Below are 26,064 nucleotides of genomic sequence, written 5' to 3' on the forward strand. Positions count from 1 at the left end.
TATTCCTCTTTGAATCACCGCCAATCTCCAAACATGTAGCGTTATCAAAAGCGAGACTAATTATTCAAAGCAGCTATATATAAAAAATTAGTCGATTATTAGGCCGTCATACAATAAAACAATTGTACAAGAATTTTAGAATACAAAAAATCAAAAATAAAAACAAAACGGAAAGCAACAACAAAAGTCGTATTGAATTTCGAGCAACGATAACGATTGATCAGGTTCGATACATTCACTCAGGATGACCATTTCCGATATGTTATCTGTACTTTCTGACGAAATTAAGTTGAAAGTATATCGGTATGTAATAAAGAAAGATATCGCGGTCTTTTTTTGTAATTTATGAATGGTTGGATGGATCGATCTACAAAAAGTACTGTTGTTATAATTATTATATATTTTCCGCTGTTTAAATAGAGGTTAATTAGACTAAGTTCGTCTTTTCATCGGTAAATATACGGTATATTTCGATATATTTCTGCGGGCCAGACGGGTGCATTTGAACGACTATCCAAACAGACCCACTCCTGCAACGAAAAAATGAGTTGTGTGTTTGGAATGGGCTATAAAAAAGGATATGAACAGGCAAAACCAGCTAAAGCAAGGTTCCGTAATTAACCTCACCTCGCCTGTGAGGACAATATATTTTGACTTCAAGGTATATTAGGCAAAAGAGGTGGATTTCGCGTAAGATGCGTTGCACTTTCTGGACCGTTTTTCCCACTGTCCATACCCTCCTTTTCCTCCCATTATGTAGCAAATGAGTAGTTTCCGTGTAGTTGCCATGTAATTTGAGCAATGTAAGCTTTGAAAAATCTGGCCGAAATGGTCGCCGCGAAACGCTATTGAAAATCTAGTTAAATAATTAGTTTAATTTTACACGCACACAAACACAATTCGCAGATAGTATATTCTAATAGATCAAGCGACAAACAATTTTCTTTTCAACCATTGACGAGCGCGTTGTGCCGTGCGGACTTAGACGAAAATTCCATGTGACGATTGAGTTTCTCGCTTGTTCGTGTGCGTCGTGTGTGTGTGTGTGTGAAAGCAGCACACGGTGAAAAAAATGGCAAACACAATCACACAGCTACAACAAAATGTAGGTATCAGAACTAGCAACAACAATGCCAAAACATAGCATGGACAAAATTGAAAATTCAATAATTTGATGGCCTAAGGTGTAAAGGTTAATTTCGTAGTACGGAAGGGCTATTATGAAATTCGTGAGAGAATGAAAACAAAGTGTAGTGTAATGATGACCGCAGTGCTTCATAACGGGAGTTCAAAATCACAATACACGCACAGCTGCGCCCACGCAACATTGTTGGTGTGTGTGTGATAATTTGTGACCTCCCCCACGCAGCATCCCCACCCGTTTTAGTGATGGCCCAGCTGATTCATTGGGGTTAGGCAATGCCTGCTGCAGCCAGAGGAATACCCCTTAAAAAATAAATCATATAAAAAAACTAGAAACGATGCCCATCGTCTAATGACCCTGCCCCACTGGCGTTGCGGCTTATATAAGTGAACGGTACTAATGGCCTGGGCTGTGTGTGGTGTGTGCATCTGTGTTAAGTGTGTGTGCGTATGTTAAATGAGTACAGCCTGAAAATAGCCCAAAAAAAATTTGTGGGAAAAAGAGCGGCATCGCAAACGCAACTTTAACAAATTTGTCGTTCTTTTGGCAAGCATTTGAGGGTTGTCGTTTGCTTCGAAATTAATTTTAGAGCATTATGCCATCCGCTTTAGTTTCCCCGTTTATTTTTTGTGTATTTTTTGCTGCTTGCCTGTTCTTGGCTGACAATTGCGCGCTTTACGCATTCTGGCGGTACGTTTTTGTGGTTCGCTTGGAAAAACGAATAAAAATTGCTTTCCCATGTGTGAGTGTGTGTGTGAGAGAGACCGAGAGAGTGCGAGTGTGTTTGACAAGTTGGCTGGCAGCGTCATCGACATTTGCAGTGCTGCCAAACTATTACCGTTTACCGCCGCCGGTCTCCCATTCACGATTCTGTTTTGTTGTTATTTCTGTCCATCCCCCCTTTCTCCACCTCCCTGTCTGCCTTTCCCTATATGTAAATTTCTTTCAACATTTTTCTATTTTCTGTTTTTTTTTTTTGCGCCCCGTGTTACGCAATGCAGGCGGACGTTCGACGAACTGCAGTGTAGGAAAAAGTAAGAGTCTAATTATACGACTATAGGATACCCTGGCTATGCTAAGGGGATTCTATAGACCCTCCTATAGGGACCGCCTATGGTGAAAATGAATGAAAAAGATGTAAATTTCGCCATAGAACTACGGTATTTCATATCAGATATTTCATTATCCAACCGTGATGGGTTTTGGTAGATCTTCAGATAATAGACAGTAGCTCTCCAGCTCTTATAGTCCCCAAGATCCAGGTGCCAACTAGTACCACAGACAGAGGGAAATATCTCGATTTTCCCGGTTAGGGTAGGTAGAGATGGTTTCCTGGTTCAAGGCCCTGACACCGCTCAACCGGTTTTTGAATGCTGATAAAGAATAATAGTAAAATGTCCGCTCGCGGGGTGGGAAATGCTTTCTTGTGTGCATGGAATACCTTTACATAAACCCTAAATACCCCTGAACCCCACCAATACCAGGTATGACTTTAAGCGTTATCACTTGGGGTGTCTTTATCGCCAATTCTGACTAGAGGGAACACCCATAAAGCCTCTTGTCCCTCCGCTGTTCCTGGTCTCCTTCCCTCGGGGTCCCATTGTCGTCGTCACATGCTTCACAAAGTTCAGAGATTCAGTGGTCATTCGCTTTGTGCGTCATGGTTCCACCGCAGATTGTGCGAGAGAATTGCAATTTTTAACTCCAATTTGCACTCTGTTCTCTCCCGCTCTCCCGCTCTCTTGGTTTGTGTGTTGTGTGCTTTTGTTTATTGTTTAATTACACCTTTTGCCTCTCATTTTTTGATTGCTTCCCTTCCGAATTATTATCACCACAACATCACACAACACAGCTTATGGAGTGCAGCGGACGGGGCTCTTGGCACGTAGTCGTATCTATTTTTTCCAGTTCACTCTTTTTGGGGCATCTATCTCTTTGCTGTTGGATTCTGTGTGCTCTTTCGAGTACTCAATATTTCGGCTCTTTTGTGCTTTTTATCGCGACCTCGAAACTCCAATACGACTTGCAGACTCCGCTTAATCAATCATTTGTGTGGCTCTGAGAAATCAGTTGAAGCCAGAGAGACACTCTGTACGCATCGTCAGCCATAAAAAGTGGGACCAGGTGTGAGATTAAAGCTTAGAAAGAGGCTTCACACGATGGAAACTTATAAGAAGAGCAAGAAAACTTGTCCAAATTGTGATAAATTAAAGAGAATCAAGATTTACGCCATGCACCATGAACCTTCCGAATACGAGAAGGTTCAGTTAAAGCTTGCAAGACGTTCTTTACGGAACTTGAATTATAAAAGTGTGACTAGGTGGGAGTTTCAAGCTAAAAGGAGGCTCTACTTAAATGTACTTAAATGTAGAATATCAACCAAAAACAGTCGGAAATATAGAGCTTAAGATCTTATACTGAACTTAGTTGAGAAGTTGTTCATATATAACGAGTAAATAATGTAAAAATACTACAAAATTCTGAAGTTATGACTAAAAATTATATTTAAAGAGCTTCCAAAATGTTTCAAGTTGTAAAATATACAATTTTCGAATGTTCTTTCCTCTGAAAATGGTGCGATTTTAAAGAATGAATGACAAATACTGCTCTCAAAAGTTCTGTTAAAACTATTAAGCAGTTGAATTAAGTTCTATAAAGATTTATAACTATTTTCCTGCCCTAAAAACTGCAATGTGTAATGAGGTCTTGCACTGAATATTTCATAGAAATGATCTTATATTACACATTCGTGTGTTTCCAATACTATGTAGAAAACTTTCACGAGTGAGTGGATGAGTGGGAGACTTGGCGACTGCGAATTTAGTAGTTGATAAACATTCGGGCGAAAATCCTTTGACGTTTCGCTAATATTTATAGTATTAATAATCATTCACTTTTTTTCTGTTTATCAGCAAAAAGATAAGAAATGCCCGCGGCTACGGTTCCCGTCCGTTCGCTCATTCGGAATGAAATCATGAAAGGCAAACAGACAGCCAAAAGGTGGAACGTCGCTTGGCAGCTGGCTTATTAGTTCCATGTGATTGCTAGACAATTAACACAACCCATTCTCTCTTTCTCTCTTGTCTTTTTAGTTGAGCGACTAACCAGCTAGAAACTAAAGCAGCTGGCTGACGACGAGACGAGAAGCAGCCAGCAGCACACACGAGGACTAAGACAGACTCCGAAACAGAGGATTCCCCCCAGGAACTAAAACCAAGACAATACTACAATTAGAGATCGTTTCAACATTTAATGCTATCTGCAAGATTGGGGGCCAATGGCGGCCAAATGCCGCTCAGTCCCTCCGCCCAGGCGACGCTCAGCAAGCACCTGCCCAAGCTCCAGACGAAGCGTCTCATGCAACAGGCGACGGCAGCAGCAGCCGCCCCACCAAAACCACAGACCTGCGATGCCAGTTGCCTAACCGGTAGGAGGATATAACCCGCTAATTCTCATAGCCATGCTAATCTCTTAATTGATGTTCATTTTTGCAGAGCTGTGCAGCAGCGAGAATCTGCCGGAGGTGGAGATATTTTCATTGCTGGAGGAGCAGATACCCAAATACAAAGTTCGCAATGATTTCCTAACAAATTTCTCGGGCTATGCGAATGAGGATTGGTTCGTGCCCGCCCCAGCGCTGCCGATACCAGCGGAGGGTCTGGGTTTGACCAAGGATCAGACTAGAGAGTGCCTCAACTATTTCCGTGAGTGTTTTGTACTTTGAACTAGCCCTAAAATAGATGTAATGGAGGAATATCCAAAAGTTGCCTTATATCTTTTTGTTTTTAATGGCCCCCCGTTCGCGCGCCATTCAATTGCTCAATTAATTTGAATTTATCAGCGGAAGCCTCTGGGCAGTCGGCCTTTGAATCATATTCGGTTTGTGTTATACAATCTACCATATACTAGATGTATATTCCATTGAGTCTTGTATATATATATATCACTATTTGGTCATGCTTCTCGTGTCAGCAACAGGCGAAATTTGCTTAAAGCTGTCTTTTCTTTGTTTTCTATACTATTTCCTTTTTTTTATGCTTTTTTAAGCATTTTTCAAATTGTTTATCCAAACGTTCCTTTCAGGCAGAACGCAATTTTCTTTTATCTACGCAAAGAAAGTGGATTCAAAATAAATTGCGAAATATACTAGATTCCAAATTGTTTCTTTGTTTTTGTTGCACATGTCCGTGCCGTTTTGTTGTCTCAAGCGTTCATAAATTTTGTGACACTTATGCGAATTTATTTTAAGAGTTCACTTAGAAGTGTTTTGAAAGATGTTTATTCATATTTCGAACAGAAACAAATTGAAGATGATTTAATTGCTTTATTGATTGCGAGGGAAATAAGTACATTGATTGATTTATTTTACACATATTTATAACAAAAGAAAGACTGTGATGTTTTACAGCGATAAATCTTGCAAAATTCGAAGGAAATTCTGTGCGTGTACAGAAATACATATACAAATTTTCTTGGATATTTTTATTTACATATAAACTATTGCGTAAATCAAATTCAAATTTGGCGCCCATTTGGTTGCCTTCCAACACTTGTTGCAGTAGACAGTGCTGTTGAAGAACAGCTGCTTGCCATTCACACACATGTGTACACAATTATGACAAGTGCTCTTACGACGCAAAATTGAGCATTGCGCGTTTTGTTTTGAGTTTGATTTAGATCAAGCACTCTCATAAACTAACAAAGCACTCAACAAAAAAACTTAATAAAGAACCAACAGTCCGGTTCTTGGTTCATTTGAGTTATTCGAACCAATTGGCGCTCCAATTTGACAGCTCCAAACAGCTGTTCTGGCTCCCGCCCGGCTCCATCCGGCAACGCCGGGCATTTTCGTTTCGGTCGCCGGGAGGAATGTTCCGCGTGCATATGTGTAAAAATATCAAAAGTTTAACCAAACGGCGGCGCCGTGTAGCTCGTCTCAAAATTGTGATTGTGTGCCAAAACGAAAATGTAAGCGGCGGCCTGCTTTAATAAATTGCAAAAATAACACAAAAATACCCAGACACAAGTGCAAGTGGTGAATGCAGAAAATATGTGTGCTTGTTGGCAGTGAAATTGTGCGTGCGCGCGTAAAATAATTGCCAAAAATACACTAAAGAAATATGTGTGCCAAAGGCACAGCCAGGCGCAAAATCATTAACGCAAAATTATTAATACACTTTTGGTTGGATTATTCATATGTGTGTGCCAAAAACAAAATCGAAACACTTGGAATTTCTCCAAGTGGAAGATGTTCGTGCCGTCATACAAATTGAAATTTATTTTTAGGACAACTACAACTATCAGAAGCTTTTTTCATGAGTGTGCGTGTGTGTGTGGTTTTCTTATATTTCTTTTATTTTATTTTCGCTGGTGAATTATGTAGGAGAAAATTGTTGCTGTTGTAAACATTTAAAAGGGAGCGTGTTTAATGAATGGGTTCTGTGGGTGGCGGCTGACTCTTACATCAAGTTTGTGCGGTTGTGTGTGTTTAAGGCCATGGGCAGGGCTATTCAGGGCAGGGCTTGCCCCGTCTGTCAGCTTAATTTGTTCTTGTATTGCCTCTTTATGTATTATTGTGTGTGTACGACGACGACGACGACGTCTTCTCCAATTTGTTCAATGCACGCTCTTTACATAATCGCTTTTCCATAAACAGCTCTATTTCGTCTTGTGTTTCGTCTCCTCCTCCTCGTCTGCTGCTGATAAGGAGCGACATTCGTTTCGTTTCTCCCTCTCTCTCTATCGGAATTTCCCGTCTGTCTATGGCATTCCTCCTCTCCCCACACCTCATACCCAAACAGCTGTTTGCTCGTGTGCGTGTGTTTCTTGAGTAATTTTACCATCTACCGTTACACGAATGCCGCTAGTCCAGTTCTTTGGCCGGTTATCCAGCACTTGTTTGGCCTGATTGATCACCATTATCATCCAGTGGGTCTTCCGCATCAATCAACGGTTTATCTGGCTTCCAAAAAAAAAAAGCGGTACGTTGATTATAGTCGTACTCTCGACACTCATCAAGTGTTCCGCAGAATATTAACCGCAAAAAGTCACATACGCGCTGGGTGCTAGGTGTTTGTTCACGCGTGTGATATATGAGTGTGTGTGGGGTGCCATTGGTCAGTCATCAGGGGTCTTCTTGCTTATAGTTTTCATTTGATGTGGTCTCTAGAATATATTTATTAGAGTATGGTTTTATTGTTTTTTTTAGAGATACCTTTTGCCGTACAGCCCTTTATTGCTTAATCTGTTCTTTGTTCAAATTGTTCTATTTTTATTAAAGTAAACCATCATTAAATAAACAACTGTTATTGGAACCCCCCCTAATGCTCCCCGCAAATGTTATTTTAGTGTGCCTGTAAGCTATTGGGCACATTAAATGGCCACTGCCCAGGTAATAATCTCTCGCACAATTGTGCTTTTATTGGTGCTAAGCTTCTCCCAAAACTAAATGGCACAAATTTGTGTCAGGTACGTTTGTTAAAGCCCCAAAGCTGCTTATGACCCGCCATGTTGTACTTCTTGTGGCGAAAAACCCTATCGAAATGGACGCGCAGACACAAATGGTTTACATTTTTCTTGTGTTTTTTTCTGCTTTCGGGGTGACATACTTTCATTGCGTCATTTCGCAACACTGCACCTGAAGCCGTCACATATTTGTATTTGTTTTTGCTGTTGGCTTTTGCTATTTCTGTGTCTCTGCCTTTTTTCTCGTGTCTTGTCTGTCACTGGCCTATTGGGGAGGACATTCACATTGTCCGCCCGATAATTAGTGCAGAAAATTGTAGTGCAAAGCGTTTTTTTTTTTTTTATATGATACAACAATTAAATAGGCTGTCATTCAATATATATTTTGGGCGGACATTGACTTCCTTGATAGGGATCATGTGTTTATACTCAATTATACTCATGTATCAATAAAACTATTAAGCTTTATCTTCTAGTATATGCTTTCTTTACTTTTCTCCTGCTTTCCCTTTAAATCCCATTCCAATTATGCAGACATTGAACTTGTTGAACAGTGTTGGAGAGTGTATTTTGCATCACATATTAGTTTTATTTGCTGTTTATTCAATTCATCATTTGACAGCTTTATGAAAGTGCCGGTCAGGGTTTATAAATACTCCCCTGCCTCGCTATTTATTGAACAAAACATGACTACGACTCTTCCCCCGCGGTGATCATAAAAATGCTGCTTAAATGCACCCAACTTTTGCCATTAATTAATTACAAACAACAACATGTATTTTTGTGAAAGTTGATGTGAACCAAATACATTGCAAAAATCTACGAAAAAATATATTTATATGTATATAGAAAAAATAGCACCGCCAAAAAGAGTTTGTTACTGCTGCCGTTTTCGTTTCATTTTCGCGTGTACGAATTGATTGGCCTTTTTTGTAGTATCTGTTTATTTTTTTCCGTTTTAGTTTGCTTTTTCCTCAGCTATTTATTCAGTTGTCTTTACATAATTACCCCAAGCCGCCGTTGGGCCGATCGTTGGTTGATTTTTTCCATTTCATTTCATATCTTTTGTCAATCAAGCAATCAATTTGTGTGGATTCTCGTCGTTGCCCATTTTGTCATATGCTTTATTATTTATCTATGCGATAAAGTGATTTATTCATAAGTTTGTGCCAACCTGTGGCTCTGTCCGTGACTCATAAAATGCATACAAATGGAAGCTACGCTCTGTGAATGTCGATGAACCTCTGAGATCGACGAGTGGACTGGGTCTCGAAACGGGGTTTAGTCGCTTTCAACTGCAGGGACGATTACGCTTCTTTTTTTTCCCTGTGAATCAACGCAAATCCGAGAGACTTTTATTCGAATAAGTTGAATCATCTCCTCCTCCTCTTAGTTTTGTACTTCTCTTCTCAGATTCTGTTGTTTAGGTTGAGTTGGTAGCTCTTTTATGTTGGTCATCTCATGTTTGCCGTTCATTTGGCACAACCGTTAGCAGTCGTTTCTAGCGCAGATCTCAGCTGTGGGCTTCAATTTTCTTTCACTTTGCTGCCTGCTGCTGCTGCTGCTGCTAGGCATATAAATTATGATCGAATGGCTATTGAGAGCAGAGAGGCATTTATGGACCCGGTCCAAGGCATTGCCTCAGAGCTTCTTAAGATGCACTGATTCGTTTGCCCATGTAACAGGAGCAGCATTCAGCAGCATTCTGGGGGCCCAACCCACACGACTCTGTCTGAAGGTATTCTCTTTGGTTGATTTACGACTTCATCCCGAAGACGACGACGACAACGACGACCTACGTGATCTTGGCCATGCAGGAGGGATGCCTCGCTTGGGCTACCATCAAAATGCATCTCATTCCAGCGGCGAGTCTAACTAATTTATGGAAACGAGTTTTATGTTCCGACTTTTCTTCGCTGGCTGTAGTGCTAGCCACTAAATCTCCAACATGATACCCACAGTCTGTCGTCCACTCTTGCGGCTGGGTGTCGTGGCGTTAGGACAGAGTTTTGAAATATTTGTGATTTTTTGTCGGTCCCCCCATTGTATGTTAATGAATGAGAGTTGTGTGCATAAACATTTTTGCAATTTGCCATTGTATTTTTTGGTAGATTGTGGAAGCTAACGTTTGCCTAATAATACGACAAAACAAAAAGAAATATAGTCTATATACATATTTCGATAATTGCAATTCCGGTCGTAAAGATAAAGATATCTTGGGGTCTAAGATTAGATGAAAGACGGACGGTGTTTAGTGTTTAGTGGCAGGGCAAAAGCGCAACACTAAAGAGGAGCGGGTGTTGGCAACCCTGCAATCGATCGACAAGCCTGTTCAACATTAAAGGAACCTGTAATTTATCTCTTATCGTAATCGTACTCGACAACTCATAAATCACAATTTTTCCTATTAGCCAAATAGCTACATAAAATGTCCAGTTAAACGTTAATTGTGTGTGAAAGTGCGTGTACAAGTTCGTGTGAAAAGTTTGCGTTCAAAGACCATGCAAGTTTATCAAAATGCCACTCCTAAATACTGTATTTCGAAGTAAAAACAATCCACAAGAATCATCAACACAACACCAGCCAAATGGCAGCCAATGTCTGCTCAAGAGAGCCGACAATCTGCCCATCATTGCGGAACAGGACGCAGATGACTATGTCCAGAGTTTCGAGAATGGAACTCAATTGAATAGCACCCTGAGAACCGAAGATGAATCACTTATCGCCAGCAAAACCAGCTCTTTCCTGCAGTCCGATGAGCCCCTCAATGCCACAATCACGACGAAGCCTTCGAATTCCAGCAAAAATTTCGATAACACCTATAAACTGTTGGGCAAACATCTCGAGACAAATTGCCAGCGTACGGTGGAGAAGCTGCAGGAAATAAGCGGAGGCTCAGAATTTGACAGCATCTCCAGCTCCTGCTCTTCCATGTCGGCGATTGTCAATGGATTGGAGCCGCCGCCCACGCGACTGGAGCTCGAACTGGAGGCAGTCGATCGCATGCGTTGCATTGTGAGGCAAATGAAGTCCGGGCCAAAGACCACAGATTACCCGATCTCCGTGTCTGTGCCTTTGCTGGCCCTGCTTCATGACTTTGCCGCGAAGGGGGAGCGCAAGAGCAGTGTTCCGGGGACACCGGCACAGAGTCCCATCACGGGTCCCGTGGAGGCGCCCCTGTTTGAGCTGCCGCCGGAGCTGCTGCAGGCGGCCAGCTCCTGGGAACTCATGTACTATGCCTCCAAGAATGTCGATGGCAAAAACTGTCTCAAAGTTGTGCGCAGCCTGTTGACAAATAAAGGTAAGACCTAAGATGGATAGGAGAATAATTACCAGTAATTGTATGGCATTTTTCGGTTCGATTATACCTGATAATTGTTGCATTTATTTGCACTCAATTCTGCTCTTGAAAAGATAAACAACTCTAGTGGATAATTGACAGTGAGATAATCAACTATGATTTGATAACTGATTCCATTTCGATAAGTGAGACTGTGCCACTAGGGTACATTCAGGGAGTATCTTTGTAGACCCCTACAGCTTACAGATCATTTGAATAGGATGTATATCTTAGGAATACTTTATTCCAGTTCACGAACACCCTTACTGGAGCCTTTAAAGTCTATATAGATGTTCAATCCATTTGCTATCTTGTCTGGTCGGTCTATAGATCATTGATATTATAAGACCTACCTATTTTGGTATTATGGTCTCACTTTTCCTGTAGTACCACAAGTAGAACCTATCTGGGGGAATGTGTCATAGCTCTGATGGAAACTTTCTGTGGATGCCTTAACTTATCGCTGAAGTGCAGGCCTGCATATGCGTTGCCTTTTAGCCATTTATTTTGTTAGACCGAAGCGTATCTTATCAAACGATTATTGTATTCCGAATTAATAGATTCTGTTGTTTTACTTTTGGCCATTTTTTTGACTTCTTTCTGTTGTGGTGGACGTGTGGACAAACACGACAACCATAGGCCCGGCCCGGCGGTATATTTTCGCCCATTTTATGCCTTTTTCAATTTTAGACTTTGTATTTTTTTTTTTCCATTTTCTGTTATTGATCGTGAGGCTCTGTCATTAGAGCCCCTATATCGTCTGTCTAATGTTGATATTTGTACAATTTGTTAGGGAATTTCTCTCTCCCATAATCTTCTAGGCTCTTAGCAAGTTCATTAGAAAAAAACTATTAAAATTCGCTGAGCGACAGAGAGGCCACATGATCTCATCTTGTGGTCGCCAAGCGACTTATCAGCAAAAGTTTATAATAATTTTAGTTTTTGGTCTGATGAGATGAGTAGCTTTTTTCTGGCCCCTTATCAAGTGTTTGCCAGGTACATTATCGTTTCGCATTGGAATCAGGGGAAAATGTTTGACAATTTATAGCCAAAACACCTGAAACACCAAAACACCTCTTGCGAAAATCCCATCATTGAAGTTCTATTAGCGTTAAGCTGCCAAAAAAAAAAAACGAAGAGCCATTAAATGAGTCGGTTTATGACTTGCAAAGCAATTAAACTTAATTACTTTCTTAATATAATGAAAGCTTGAAAGCTTTCCAAAGATTTTATAGTATGCCCCAGCACTTCGGGTTCCATTAGAGGATAGTTTTTTTTTAGTTTCCGCAGGGCTATATAACAATTATACTATAGCACTCCAGATTAGATGGGCAGTGGAGGGAGGGTATATTCAATAAATATGATAAGGTTGCTAGATAAGGACACATTGTTGTAATTAAATATGGTAATATAGGTGCCAATTTCTACGGTTTTTTAATGGCAGCAGATCAAACGTTAATGCCAACTCTGGGGCGCTGTGTTTATAGGGGTCTCAATATAAGAGGATGCAATAATCATCATCATCAACGACAGGTCTCAAACAATGCGCCATCACAAATTACATATATCCGTTCTTATATATAGGGTATATAACAAAAATAGCTGTTAACCGCAGACGTAAACTAATTGAGTTTTCTCGTTTTTATGGTCCCTAGCGAGCACGTGCTGTGCTACACTTTTCGTTCCACAAAATCCCTCGTAACTAGAGCTTCAATAATTTTAAATTGCAGTCCGAAAGAATTGTAATTCGGGTACTGGACCTCCTCACCTCACTAATCCATCAGCCAACTATCCCACGCAAAACTCGGGAGATCTTCTTACCTGATTTTGGTGGAAATTTTCGTGGAAATTTGTCTCGGTCTTGTACGCGGAAAATTACCCATGTAGTTTTTCGCGCCCTATTCATGAATGGGATTAGATTTATGTGGAAAATGGTTCCGGTTTTCAGGTGAAGTTTTACGATCATGCTGTCGGTTCGTTCATCTCTACCTGGTAAATGGGAAACATGATATATGGCCAAAGATAAACAAACAATTCGTGTTTCAAATAGGTATGCTCTGCTGGGTAGGAACTATGTAACAGTTGTCACTCAAAAAGTTTAATTTGTTGGCTATAATAATAATATAATTTTTTTTACGTAGTATCACGCAGTCGAACCCCCTCGGTTAGCACTATTCTTACTTTATCTATGCTGGCAATGCTGGTGCGCATTGTCTGAGAGCCGTTCTCTTGCTCTCTCTCTCAATGCCACATTTGTGGGGAGGGTAGGCGGATTCCAATACAATTCGAAATTCATTCACTCTCAGCGCCAGTTCATATGAACGGAAACTGACTCGATGGAACTTGGAACCGAATCAAAGCAGTCGTAACCAAGCGAAGTCAACATCGCGCTCGGACGCTCATCGGATTTTTTTTCAGACTCGCTCTCGTGTATCTGTAAAATTACACAATTTGTGCGAATTGCAAAAGGTTAAACGTAAAAGATAAAACAATTTTGTGAAAATTGTCAATGCAAAAGCCATAGGAAACCCCATTGTGTAGGTGAATGTGTGATTAAAGATGATTTGAGCAAAAACAAAATTGATAAATTGCAAGCAAAAGGCAAACACACAGCGACGCAACACGCAAAAAACGCTGAAGGAAAAAAAAACCTACCCGTGGCCCCTTGCGAGTGTATCTGTGTGTGTGTGTGTGTGTGTGTGACACTGGGTCGTGCTCCGTCACGAGTTTGGAGCGCAGTTTTTGTTGTTGTTGCTTTTGCTTCTTTAAGTCTTCTTCTTGCTGCCTAGATTCGAAGTTATTCACGTTTATGGTTAATGTCTCTCACCTTTGGACCTGAAAAGGCCGCGATCAGCCTTGCGGCGGAAATTAGATTTTGTTGTGAAGTGAAGTGAAACGGGGACGGGGAAGGGCTGAGAAAGAGTGTGAGGGAAAGGCAGTGATAATTTTTTGTGAAACATGTGAGTCCCAGAGTCGTTTCGTAAATTTCCCATAGAATTGGCCAAAAACTGTTTTCCCAAATGCCATTGCCATTTTCATTTCCCTTTCACTCTGGAAAAACGCCTTTTACCGCAAATGCTGCGCTGCTGCTGCAGCGACTGTCTCTGTCTCGGCCTCTGCTGCTGCCGTTGCTGTTTTTGTTCAGCTGCCTTGCCTGCTCTGCCGGGGTTCGGTTCTCTTCAGTCGCTGCTGGCGTCGCAGCTGTCATTTTGTGTGTGTGCACTGTCCAAGCAAGAAGTCCTCTCTGAGAGCAGAGAACGCACGAGCTAAGCTGCGCTCATGGCTAAAAATACAAGCAACAAAAGATAACATTGACCAGTCAAGCGAGGTTTTTGGTAGAAATCTTAAAATAATAAATTAACGAGCTCGAAGCGTTAGTGCGCACACTCCCAAAAAAATGAAAAGAGTGGGTGGCTTACAGAAAGAGAGTAACAGCCAAAGAGCGTAACAGCAGCGACTGAACTGGAGAGCGCGCGCCGCCATCGACATAACAGTTATTCAGTTTCTCCTGTGACTCTCCACAATTCGCATTAATTTAGTAATTAATTTAAATGTTTTTCATTTATGAGCATCAGTGTGAATGAAAAAGCGAAAAGAAAAAAATGAAAAGCATGTGACTCACAAAGAGAGAAAATAAAACACACAATTGATGGAAAAAACAACAACGACGACAACTAAAGGGACCAATCAACCCCTGCCCTGCGCCCCACCACCAAAAAACACAAACACAAGCGACAAAAGTGCCTTGGCAGAATTTCTAAAAATGTTTTAAAATTACATAATACTCGCACAACCTGAGAAAGGGAATCAAGCAGAAAACCGATCCCAATCGATTAAGATACTTAAATTCAGAAAAGAATGCAGCAATTTCCTCTGTGACTAAGAAAAGAACAATCGCAATAGAAACAAAAAAAAAAACCAAAGAACATGACGCACGTAAACAATGCCGAAGGAAACGCTGAAAGGGAGATGGTGGAGATGGCAGATGAGCAAGAGAGAAACAGGGCGCCTGCTGCTGCCGGCAGCAGCACTGTTCATCAACAGCATCGATTTTTAGCCAGCAGCAGCAGCAGCAGCAGCGCCAGCACCAGACAAGAGGGTGTGAGGAGAGAGGGAAGCTGTGGCGGCGCCAATGCTGTTGGGGATGCTGCAACAACAGCGATAACCTGCTTGGAAGACTTTGCCTTTGAGGCATGCCAAAACGAGGCAACCACAAACGACTGGTCGCAATTACGCGACGACTTTTGCATCATGGACGATGAACTTGAGTACGAGGATGAGCTCTCTGTGGGGAGTGGTAGTGCATCGGCAGGAGGAGGACTGGGGGACACATTGGAGCAGCAAAACGAGCAATTGCTAATGGAAGGTGGTTAAACGCTTCTTCTTTGAGAATAATAACAGAGCGCGCTCTTAGTGGGCATGGCAACAACAGCCTGTGTGTGTGTGTGATCGATAGACAGGAGAGAGAAAGAGAGAGAGAGAGAGAGAGAGAGCAATGCTTTGTAACACTGTAGCTACGATATAGCAGGCATTAACCAACACACAACATTCTGTTTGAATTTTAAAATTACAATTTAGTATTCTTTGGCGATCAAGGAACTCATATATATTTTGAATATTCCAGTTCTATGCGGCAACCGTGTTAGCCAGATGACGCGGGCATACGATGACATTGAAGCCGTGACGCGTCTGCTGGAAGAGAAGGAGAAGGATCTCGAGCTGACGGTGCAGATTGGCAAGGAGCTGCTCACACAGAATAATGCACTGGAGGCGCGTGTCACCGATCTGGAGACTGATCTCAAATCATCGAACGATGATCGGTCCCAACTGCTGCACGAGCTGCACAAGAAAAACGAACTGATTTCGGTGCTGACCAACGATGCAGATGATGGTACAGATACGGGTAGGATTTGCACTCGGAGTGTGTTTCGCAAGTAGTATAGTAACAGTATGTATGTATCTTCCCCCCGTAGAAACCCCCACCATGTCCAAGTCCATTACGTTGGACCTCCTCCAGCGAAAGGTGAACAGTCTGCTTGACGAGAACAAATCGCTCAAGTGCGAGGCCACACAGCTGGCCCATCAGACCGACGAAGTGGAGGAGCACGAACGCCAGCTGATGGCCGACATCGGGGCGCAGCTGCACGACGCCAACTCGCAGTACGACAACCTCAGTCTCGAGTGCGAGAGGCAGCGCGAGGAGAATCGCCTGCAGCATGAGCAGATTGTGAGTCTGACGGCCCGTCTGGCCGAGGCCGAGATGCGGCTGCATCAGCTGACACAGGACAACGACGAGCATCTGTCGCTGCTGCACGTGACGAAGGAGAACCAGAATGCCCTCGCCCTGGAGCTGGTGGAGTTCAAGCAGCGCTACGAGGAGGTACTGGCCCTACTGCACTCGGCCCAGGATCAGCTGAAGCAGCAGCGCAAGCGATCCCAGCCGCAGGCGAGGAGCTCGTTCCTGGGTGGACTGGCAACGAGTGGAGCGGGCGGTGGCATGCTGATGCCGGATTCCCTGAAATGCGAGCTGATGAATTCGTCGCTGTATTCGGAGAACAGTCTGGACTCGGGCATCTCCGGGGATAGCCAGCGGACGGATCGCATAAGTCGCATGATGATGCAGATGCCTGGCGGCATGGGCTCGTCCGGTGTCGGTGGTGGCAGTATTTATGCCGGTTCGGGTGTGGTGCCGCCCTACAAGGGCGTCTTTGACACGGTCCGGTGTGCCGGCAAGAGCGGCAACTACATGGACAGCGGCAATGTGTCGATGACCACCCTGGGCGCCATGTCAATGAGCAGCTCCTCCGGTCCGCGCATGGCCTCCATGGCGTATCCAGCGGGCTCATACTATCGCGGCGGTGGCAATCAGTCGTTGGGCGTTAAAACTCTCAGCAACGAGAGCCTCAACTCCCAGTCCGATGACTGTTATCCAGCCCAGCCCTCTGGTGTGCCAGGAGCCCCCGGCGCCAGGGAACTGGAGGCGGCCCTCAAGCGTCTGACGCCCGGTGAGGTCCTGGCTAGACGCGCCATGCTCTCCTACGCTCCGATCGGCACCTACAACTACGATGAGCCCACGACGCATGGCGGGGCGGGTGCCTCGAATTCGAACCTACCGCTGGGCGTTCGCACTCCCGATAGCATCATGTCGACGGGATCGTCGCGAATGAGTGCCTCCTCCAACAACATGTCCGCCTCCATGACGCATCAGTGGCGTCTTCCAGAGAAACTGCAGATCATCAAACCGATGGAGGGCTCCCAAACGCTGCATCATTGGTCGCGCCTGGCCACGCCCACGCTCAGTGGCCTGCTGGACGAACGTCCGGGTGTCACCATTCGCGGTGGGCGAGGCCTGGACGATCTGGGCATGCAGATCTACACGCTGTCCGACGTCGAGGAGGATGTCAGCGAGGAGCTGCCGGGCAAGCAGTTTGAAGCGGCCGGCTCCACGTTCACGTACACCACGAGCGTGGTTATGCATCCGGATGATGGTTTCGTCAACGATCTGTTGTTCTTGTCCCAATCGCAGATGTCCTCGCGCATGGCCTCCACATCGACATCAAGACAGCCAAGGTAAGCGGTGATCCCAGTCTCCGGTAATGCCCGGATTGCCGAGAGATCCCCCATTTTAATGCTTTTGTTTCATTTTCTTCAGTTGTCCCGCCACACCCCGTGCTGGACTCTCGCGCAAGAACTCCTGCTCTACGTTCTCGGTGAACCTCGGTCTGGCCGGAATGCTCAACGAGCGGGGCATCAAGGCAGTGACGCCCAGTGCCTTGAATACGCCCGCCGGTCCCAACTTCTCGCCCACAGTGACGCCCTGCAACAGTCCGGAGGGTTCGCCACCGCGCTGCCAGTCCCCCGAGCCACTCTTCGGCCTGCTCTCGTCGGGAGCGGATCTGATACGCCGCAAGATTGTGGGGGATCAGCAGCAGCAGCATAGGAGCAGCCTCAGCAAGCAGCAGCAGCAGAAGATCATGCTGTCGCATCTGGAGAGGCGCGCCCTTAGATCGCTGAATCTGATCGAGAAGGTGGAGAACATTGGACTGGAGAACATAATCAGCGCACAGCGTGGACTCGGAGCGGGTATTGCGAATCGCAGCAGGTCGCCGATGAGCAGCGGCAGCCTCCAGAGTCTCCACACCAGCAGCAATAGCATCGTGGATGATATACACTTCGATCGGGCGCAGATTAAGGGTGTCCTGCATCGTGGATTAAAGTCACCCACTCCTGCATCATCATCAGCGGCAGCAGCGATAGCTGCAACGACGGCGAGCAGCAGCACAAGCGCCTACAACAGCGATGACAGCGATGATCAGGGTCTGATGATGAAGATTAGGCCCAAGGACACATCGACAACAACGAAAGCGGCAGCGGCTGCGCAACAGACGGACGGAGCGAGTTGCTCGACGGGTGGAACAGCACCCTCCACCAGCACATCCAGCGAGACGCGAGTGAAGCAAATGCAGCGCCAGAAGTCGCGCCGGCAGCTGAAGAACGGCATGGCCAACCAGAGGCCCGATCTGGGCACCATTGGTGGCGGCGGTGGAGGCAGAGTGCGTCCCGATTTGGGCAGAGTGGCAGACAGCAGCGGCGCCAACAAGACGTCCGCGTCGAGGGCGGCGGCAAGACGGGAAGCGGCGGCGGCCAGGGCAGAGGAGGAGGCGGCAGCACCACAGACCATTACACAGGCGTTTGTCGGTTCAGTTAGTTCCTTGCTGTTTGGCCGCAAGGGCGGGTGGCTGTAGAACGAATACGATTATCAGATGATTGTCCTTTACCTTTTAGTTTTAAGCTTGCTCTGGACTATAGTGTTTACTTTTACGAAACGAAAGCGCGAGTTTAGCATTAGTTTTTTTTTGTTAAAGCACAACGCGAAAACGATCTTTTGTTGGAGTCTGAGAACCGATTGTTCTCAAGTAGCAGCAGCGCCCCCCCAATGCCTGTCATCGCCACCTAATGAAACACTGGAACAAGAAGAAGGAGATAAGGATTTAGTGTTTGTAGCTGTGATTTGTACATACATATAAATGAAGAGAACGTGTTTAAATTTAGTAGTTATTAATCAAGTACTTCGCATATTAATACGATGATGTTGTTTTGCTTCAATTTACAAACAAACCAAACGATGGCCAGTTGTTTTTCGTCTAAAACCGATTTCCAAAGCAGCTATATATATATTTTTTATTTTTACTTGAACTTTTGCCAATTTTGTATTTATTTTCCCCTGTGTTTACCACCTAACCGGAACGAGAGCAAAATTATATCATACATTTAGTTATTAATGAATGGTTTAATGCGGATATGAACGTATGTATTTCGTATGGTGCAAAACTTGTATATAGGAAAAGAACGAAAGGAAGGTGGAAGCAAATGGAAAAGAGAGAGATCAAATTAAATCAAATCAATCTGTATGTTGGAAATGTGGTGTTAAGCAAAGAGGTACATATATTTTTTTACACGCATATGTAGTTTACGTTTTTGCTTTCGCCCCCACCACACAAACAAAAAACCATATATATATCACATAAACCTATCGCTTTGAATCGTGTACTCTATATATAGTTTCGGTGCTTTGCGCACTGCCATACGCAAACAAAATACACAAATTGAAGAACTGTAATGAGAAACTATTATTTTTCTAGTCCTATCACCTGTCATGGGTCCCTGGCACTCGTTTGGCTATGCGGAATGTATACAAAAAAAAGCATAGCTTGCAAAAACAGAGTGCGAAATACTCAGCGTTGCTTAATAGATTTGTTAAGGCAGAAGATTAATGGATTAGCAGCATGGCGCACTCACTAACTGTCGGTTATCCTAGAACACACACACATGTTATCGAGACACACACACGAACAGTTACCGATTGTACCTCAACAACGGAAATGACTATAATCCTTAATTTGAGCTGCAAAAATATCGATTTAAATCAATAACTATTATAAATTTGATTTGTGAAAATTGTACGCGTTTATTCAGCGGTTTTATGTTCAATTGTAATACGAAAAGGAGTCGTCTCGGTCGGGAGTGTGTGCTCCAACAGATAAAACGGAAATACTATTAAAACAAAACAAAAAACCGAATGCAAAACAGAAAATGTAAAAGTTATTAGTTGTAACTACCAATATATTTATTTATATATGCAAAAATAAAGAGAAACAGCGTTGAACACAGAATCAAATGACAGTTTTCTTTTATTTTCAGTTTTTTTTATACCTTATATTATATTTTTTTTATTAATTTATTTAATACATCTATTTTTAGGACACATTATTGAAGATCTGTAGATGTTCATTACATTCAAAATTCAAATATATGGGTAAGTACATTTAATTATAATTTTAATTTATTTATTTATTTGCTTATGGAACACTGAGGGTTTCAATTTATAGAGATCTATCCTTTAATAATATTTTCCTATAAGAACAATAAATTTCACGATATGTAAGGCTGTGGCTTCAAAAGTACTACGAATTATTCTTCAATTGCATCTAAAGTCTAGAACTGAACGATCCGTACTATCCATAATTATATTGATCCCATCACCTCTTCAATTTCACACTTGCTTAACAATACCTAATTTTTCCATGCATTAAATCGGAAAAGAGTGTCGTCTAACCATATTATCATCGGTTTCGAAACGAAATAAAATATCCAACTCTGGAATGTTCCACAGTCTTTCGGTAACAAGCCACCACTCTGTTCGGATCCCAGAAGAGCTCGCATAATTCCACCACAAAATGAATAGTTTATATTTTCTGTTTTTGTTATTAATCAATTTAGTGGCTATTCGATGTGATCAACAAGTAGGTGAAATATTATGAAATATTATATTTTCCGATGGAGAAATTGTGTTCAAGTTGTACATAATCCAAGTGTAAATGAATTAAGGCCATAACCAATTGGTAACCGGATAATTTTGAATGCTTCGCATCAAAGTATGACATCAGAACTTTGGGAAAACCGAAATTGAAAGCAGAAAATATTGTATAACAAAAACAAAAAGAATATAATTTTAATAGACACGACCTTTTTATTCCACATAAATTTCTCTTGGTATCGCCACAAGAGCCCTTACGACTCCATCCGTTTGGCACGAGAGCTAAGAAAACACCGCAGGAGAATTGATCTGGAGAGTCATATGCACGATCGTGTGAAGCCAAAGCACTATCGAACCATAATACGCGAGTATTCATTGGAAAATTCATATCAGAACAGTGACGAATCCGTTGAGACTGGCGAAAACTTAAACTTTCGTAGTGTGGCAAAAAATTCAACCAACTCTTCGGGCGATGGCTCCTTGGCGATAGAACCATCTGCCAGAACCCGTTCATCCAAAGGCAATAGACCAAGATATCAAAAACGAGAATCAATCTCAGGCACTGTAGCAGCTGTTCAGCAATTGGCAAGGTCCTTAAATATCTTAAATAACGATTTTTATGCCTTTAGAAAAGAACAAAATGAAAGGTAAAGCCATCATATACCTAAAATTCTTGTAATACTTTCAATAGATACTTATGTTATCTTCAACAGAATGCATAATATAACCAAACTCTTGGATAGATTCACTACGAAATCCAGAAAGGCGGAAAAAGAAAGAAAAAAAGATTCGAGAAGGAACAGCAGCAAAAATAAACAATATAAAAGGTCAATATATATCCAATAAACTCCATTTAACAGTTTTCTATAAAGAATTATAGCAACTCTAGGAAACCCATTTTGACCCTCCGTTTCCGGAAGGATGCATAAAGTAATAGACCACCACACGCTGTACACCTTTAGTTTATAAATCCCTTTATCCAACGAGATAATCATAAGTCAAGACACAATTTCTAGTCCAGTCACAGTGAAATCGATTCTTTTTATAACAAAATATTTAACATTGAAATATTTTGCAGCCGGACTGAGGACGTAACGGACACCAAGGACCAAAATCATATAACCAATAATACCGACAACAAGATCCTTAACAATACCCACAACGAGACCTTCAACAATACCCAAAATAAGGAGGAGTTGGATCAGGAGCCCATCAAGAGCAAAACCCACACACAAACCGATACAAACCCCATCCACACTATTCAGAATAATACCGACAATAAAGTCCTTAATAATACCGACAAAGAGGAGTTGGAGCAGAAACACAACAAAGGCAGAACACTCTCAGAAATCGACACAAATACGAAACCCATCCATAAAAATATAACACAGAGCAAGGACACCAGCAACGATTTTGGTAACGCGTTGAAGATTCATCAGACAGTCCCCAAACAAGCGCCAAAAGCATCTGGAAAAGACGATCTTCACGACATTCCGCCGACACTACGACATCTACCTTTTCATAAAGTTACCATCTACCGAGCACAAAGAAAAAAAAACAAGGAATATCCATTGTGATATCTTGACATATATATATATATATATATATATATATGTCTATATGTATATTTATATTTCCCTGATGGTACATATGTCTTTTTCGTGGTCTAATTTACGCGTAAATTGATGTCGATAGGATTTTAATATATCAAAAACAAATACATATATATAGAATATAATTATATTGGCTTAGCTCTTCATCTATTTTCAATAAGATAGTGTTTTCAACAGCGGTTGAGAGTTAAAACTCTTAGAAAAATCCCGCAGTCTTTGCCCTAATTGCACTTAATATATTGCACATTTCAAGGATTGCATCAAAAGTAGAGGTCCTTGTGGAGGAAAGCGATGTACCTCGACTGTAGGATTGGTCGCCACCGAGCACAGGCCGGGAGTGATTTACAACGATTAACAGTCAATATCCTTATTGTCCTAGATGCAAATCTGAATCCAAACAATCCGGGACACTCGCCCGATCAAAAGGATTCGCGAAACGCCAAGATCGGACAACAAATGGGAGGGCTATAGCGATTGTAATCAAAATCGGTTTACAAATTTAAAAAGGCGTTATGCATTTAGTTCCAGCTTTGGCTGCCGATAAAGAAACTGCAAAAAATCACCGGTTGAGCCGCCACTGTACAACCAACAAACAAAAACTAGCGATCTTTTGCTGATTTCTGTTCGCCTAATACCGAGTGTTTTCGCTCATGACGTCTGATTTAATTCGCATTTTTTCTCTGACTATATATCGGCTATTTGGAGGCCGATCTGCTTGCGTGAGATTTTGATGCAGAACGACAGTCTGGATTCTTACGATCCTAGGAAGTCCTCGCCAAGTTTTGCCTATGGAAATGATTTAATTACAGCTTTTTTTTGGGACGATATATCTCGATTATACAGCTATCGATCTAGGCTGATCGTTTTCAATCACTTTGACTTCAAGGAAATTAAGGATTCTGCATTTGTACCTGTATTTTGTATTCGATTTTTAGTTAAGTCGCATTATGTAGCTCCGCTATTTCGAGTCTTCCTTCTTATAGAGAGACTGCTCCCGACTGTTCCCTGTGGCATCAAGGACAAGGATTTTTTATTTTTAACGTTAAAATTCGCTACAGCTCCGGCAAGATTAATAGTTTACTATATAAAGAAGATTAGTGATTAGTGAAATTTTTGTGTTTGTAAATGCTTTATTCGTAGAGACTACACGATAGCTTCAAGCTTTCTGGAGGTTTCATCGGACTTGTGATGGAAGGTTTAGACCCTGTCGTTTGCAATTCCTATTGCTCAGCAACAGCCTCCACAACAGCCTGCACAGGGTCCCGTTGCACCGCACGGTCCGCAGACATTGGGTCCATAGCAGGGTCCACAGCACGGATCACAGCAGGGTCCACAGCAAGGACCGCAGCAGGGACCGCAGCACGGACCGCAGCATGGACTGCAGCACGATCCACAAGGGCTACACATATTCGATCCGTAAAAGTTCTGGAAAATATAAAAACAAAAATGTTGAACTCTATTGATGTTATAAGAAAAGTTAAAGTAGTTACCAGAAAACAAACAGAAGCCTGAAACTAAACAAAATTTGTTTGATCTGTGCTTATTGGAGTGTGATGAACAACTAAAAAAATAATGCAATAGAACATATTACAAGATTTTGACAGCTATACATTCAGATCCTCGGGTAATGTGATTGGCATAACATGCCATATACATAATCAAATTAATTCCATCAAGTTATCTGTGAAAGTACTATATAAATATAGAAATATACTATGGGATAAAGTGCTTAAAATTAATTAAACTATGCGAAAATCATTTTGTACTTGGCACGACGCCAAAATTAGTTTGGAGGCCTGTAGATCGCATCCTCATGCATAAAATTTGCAATCCAAAATCTTTTTTAAAAAGTCATAAACTGCTCTTTGGTGACTTTTATAATTTTTACTCGGCCTCTGCAGCATCCATAGCCGCAAAATTGATGATTTGAAAAGAGAATTGAACGATCTTTCACAGGATTTTTTATTCGTGTCGATATAGTGGATATACCTAAAGATATAGAAAATTAAACTTAAAGTTTTATACCATTTTTAAAGTTTAATTTTTTGTTTTTGTTATGGTCCTTCTTTAACAAAGTAATTTTTTAGTGGCACTAATTCACAACAAAAATGTCCCCGATTTGATGGAGCCCAATCAAGGATCGATTATATTTTCACCAGTCATATTTAATTTTCTCCGTTTTTTGCCGTTCCACGCCTCTCTCACATCGCATAATGCTGACATTTATTGTTCGATCTGGTCGTGATCGGGCGAACATCCTTGATGCCTCTGCATCCCATCCCTGATTGATCATCGCACAATTGATTTTGTTTTAATTTTAATATATATCGCTTTTATTTCCGTGTAATGACTAACATTTTAAAAAATTACAATTCAATATTTTAGATAAATTAATTTGTAAGCTTTATATTTGTTTTTACTTTCGGCTTTTGTTTTTTTTTTCTTTTCTTTTAAATTTATTTTCATCTTCGTCACATCTCACACACTATAATTTGTTAATTTTTTTATTTTTTAATAATAAGGTTTAATTATTTTTAATTTTTTTTTCATGTTCATTTTCTCAATTTTTTACTTAGTGTTTTTGTTTGGTGTTTTGTTCTTGTTCGAGTGTTTTTATTTGCTGCAAATTATTTGAAGTATTTTCTATTTTTTTTCACTGAATGTATGTAAGTCATTAATGTAAAAATTTGTAGTTTTATTATACAAATATATATACTATATATGTATATTCCTTGATGCTCTCAGTGGCAACGGGGTAGGGGGGGGGGGGGGGGGGGGCTTAGCATATGTACTATATATATAAAAGAGGGGATTGGCATATATAATATATATGTAATTGTATAATGCAAGTAGAAAATCAAGTATTTAGACATATAATTCCGTTCGTTGATAGCAGCTAAAGAAGAGAGAGTAAGCATACAAAAACCATATCGAAAGTATTCAAAATTTCACAACTAAATACCGCATTAAGTACATTTTTCGTGGTGTCTAAATTCTGTCTATGTCTGCCGCTCCGCTTAATTGGTTTATATATATATATATATATATCTGTATATATAGTATCTATATTTTTGTTCACTCTACACTTGTTTGTTTTATCTGTTTAATTTGGGTCTAAGGGATGGATACCTCTACTGTTCCACATTCTGTGTGTTCTCTTTTGCTCGTATTTCTGTTTATTCCAGAGTAGTAGCTTTTTTTGTTTTTCTTTTGTTTCCAGAATAATATGTAAATGTAAACTACGTTTCGTGGGGGGGTGGCCCATTTCTACAACCATTTTATGGGGTATTTGGGGCCCTAAACATCATCTATATAATTACAATGTCTGTGAATATGGTATCGTGAATCGAAATTTCTTTTAGCATTGGTTTTTGTGGGGTTTTCGGAAATCATAAAATAACAATAAATTACATTAAATAATACATACAAAAAATTACAATTGGATGCCAATACATTATGAAATTTGAGATTTTTTTATAATAATTACTGGGGGGCTGGGGAGGGGCTGTGATTCAATTTGTTCGCCTATGGGATTTTTTGTGGTGTTTCTGGGTGATTCTCTCTTTTTGTTTTAATTCCTTTCAATCCGCTTTTTCTTTACTTTTACTTTTACTTTCTTTTTCTTCTCCTTTTTTTTTTTTTTTTTTTTTTTGAAAAAATGAACACTTTTTATCTGGTGGGAATA

At 41.6% G+C, this 26,064-nt stretch overlaps 2 protein-coding genes across 6 annotated transcripts; both read left to right on the plus strand.

Annotated features, from left to right (window-relative positions):
- The first annotated feature begins 800 nt into the window (after positions 1-800).
- Positions 801-20,122, plus strand: LOC108161420 (trafficking kinesin-binding protein milt). Of its 5 annotated transcripts, XM_017295679.2 has the most exons (6): positions 801-1,105; positions 4,237-4,571; positions 4,639-4,848; positions 15,574-15,852; positions 15,923-17,519; positions 17,602-20,122. In XM_017295679.2, exons 2-6 carry the CDS (start codon positions 4,397-4,399, stop codon positions 18,692-18,694), a joined length of 3,354 nt encoding a protein of 1,117 aa, XP_017151168.1. In that variant the 5' UTR covers positions 801-1,105; positions 4,237-4,396; the 3' UTR covers positions 18,695-20,122. The 5 variants fall into 5 exon arrangements, with proteins under 5 accessions (XP_017151168.1, XP_017151165.1, XP_033249271.1 ...); XM_017295676.2 differs by lacking the exons at positions 801-1,105; positions 4,237-4,571; positions 4,639-4,848 and adding exons at positions 5,999-6,112; positions 10,021-10,910; XM_033393380.1 differs by lacking the exons at positions 801-1,105; positions 4,237-4,571; positions 4,639-4,848 and adding an exon at positions 13,327-13,418.
- Positions 20,123-20,607: 485 nt separating this feature from the next.
- LOC108161423 (GATA zinc finger domain-containing protein 14-like) lies at positions 20,608-22,504 on the plus strand. The gene is made up of 4 exons (XM_017295683.2): positions 20,608-20,752; positions 21,016-21,413; positions 21,480-21,593; positions 21,845-22,504. The coding sequence occupies exons 1-4, from the start codon at positions 20,687-20,689 to the stop codon at positions 22,341-22,343; spliced, it is 1,077 nt and encodes a 358-aa protein (XP_017151172.2). The 5' UTR covers positions 20,608-20,686; the 3' UTR covers positions 22,344-22,504.
- The last annotated feature ends 3,560 nt before the right edge of the window (positions 22,505-26,064 follow it).

This window comes from Drosophila miranda, chromosome 4 (genome assembly GCF_003369915.1).
Source record: "Drosophila miranda strain MSH22 chromosome 4, D.miranda_PacBio2.1, whole genome shotgun sequence".
NCBI classification, from domain to species: domain Eukaryota; kingdom Metazoa; phylum Arthropoda; class Insecta; order Diptera; family Drosophilidae; genus Drosophila; species Drosophila miranda.

What these genes read in the sequence shown, in the direction of transcription:
- LOC108161420 (XM_017295676.2), top strand. Translation starts at nt 10,127, where the DNA reads ATGCCACTCCTAAATACTGTATTTCGAAGTAAAAACAATCCACAAGAA. An exon ending in CAGCCTGTTGACAAATAAAG is followed by an intron (nt 10,911 to 15,573) that starts GTAAGACCTAAG and finishes TGAATATTCCAG; the next exon opens with TTCTATGCGGCAACCGTGTT. An exon ending in AGATGATGGTACAGATACGG is followed by an intron (nt 15,853 to 15,922) that starts GTAGGATTTGCA and finishes TTCCCCCCGTAG; the next exon opens with AAACCCCCACCATGTCCAAG.
- LOC108161423 (XM_017295683.2), top strand. Translation starts at nt 20,687, where the DNA reads ATGAATAGTTTATATTTTCTGTTTTTGTTATTAATCAATTTAGTGGCT. An exon ending in CTATTCGATGTGATCAACAA is followed by an intron (nt 20,753 to 21,015) that starts GTAGGTGAAATA and finishes TATCGCCACAAG; the next exon opens with AGCCCTTACGACTCCATCCG. An exon ending in AGAAAAGAACAAAATGAAAG is followed by an intron (nt 21,414 to 21,479) that starts GTAAAGCCATCA and finishes TATCTTCAACAG; the next exon opens with AATGCATAATATAACCAAAC.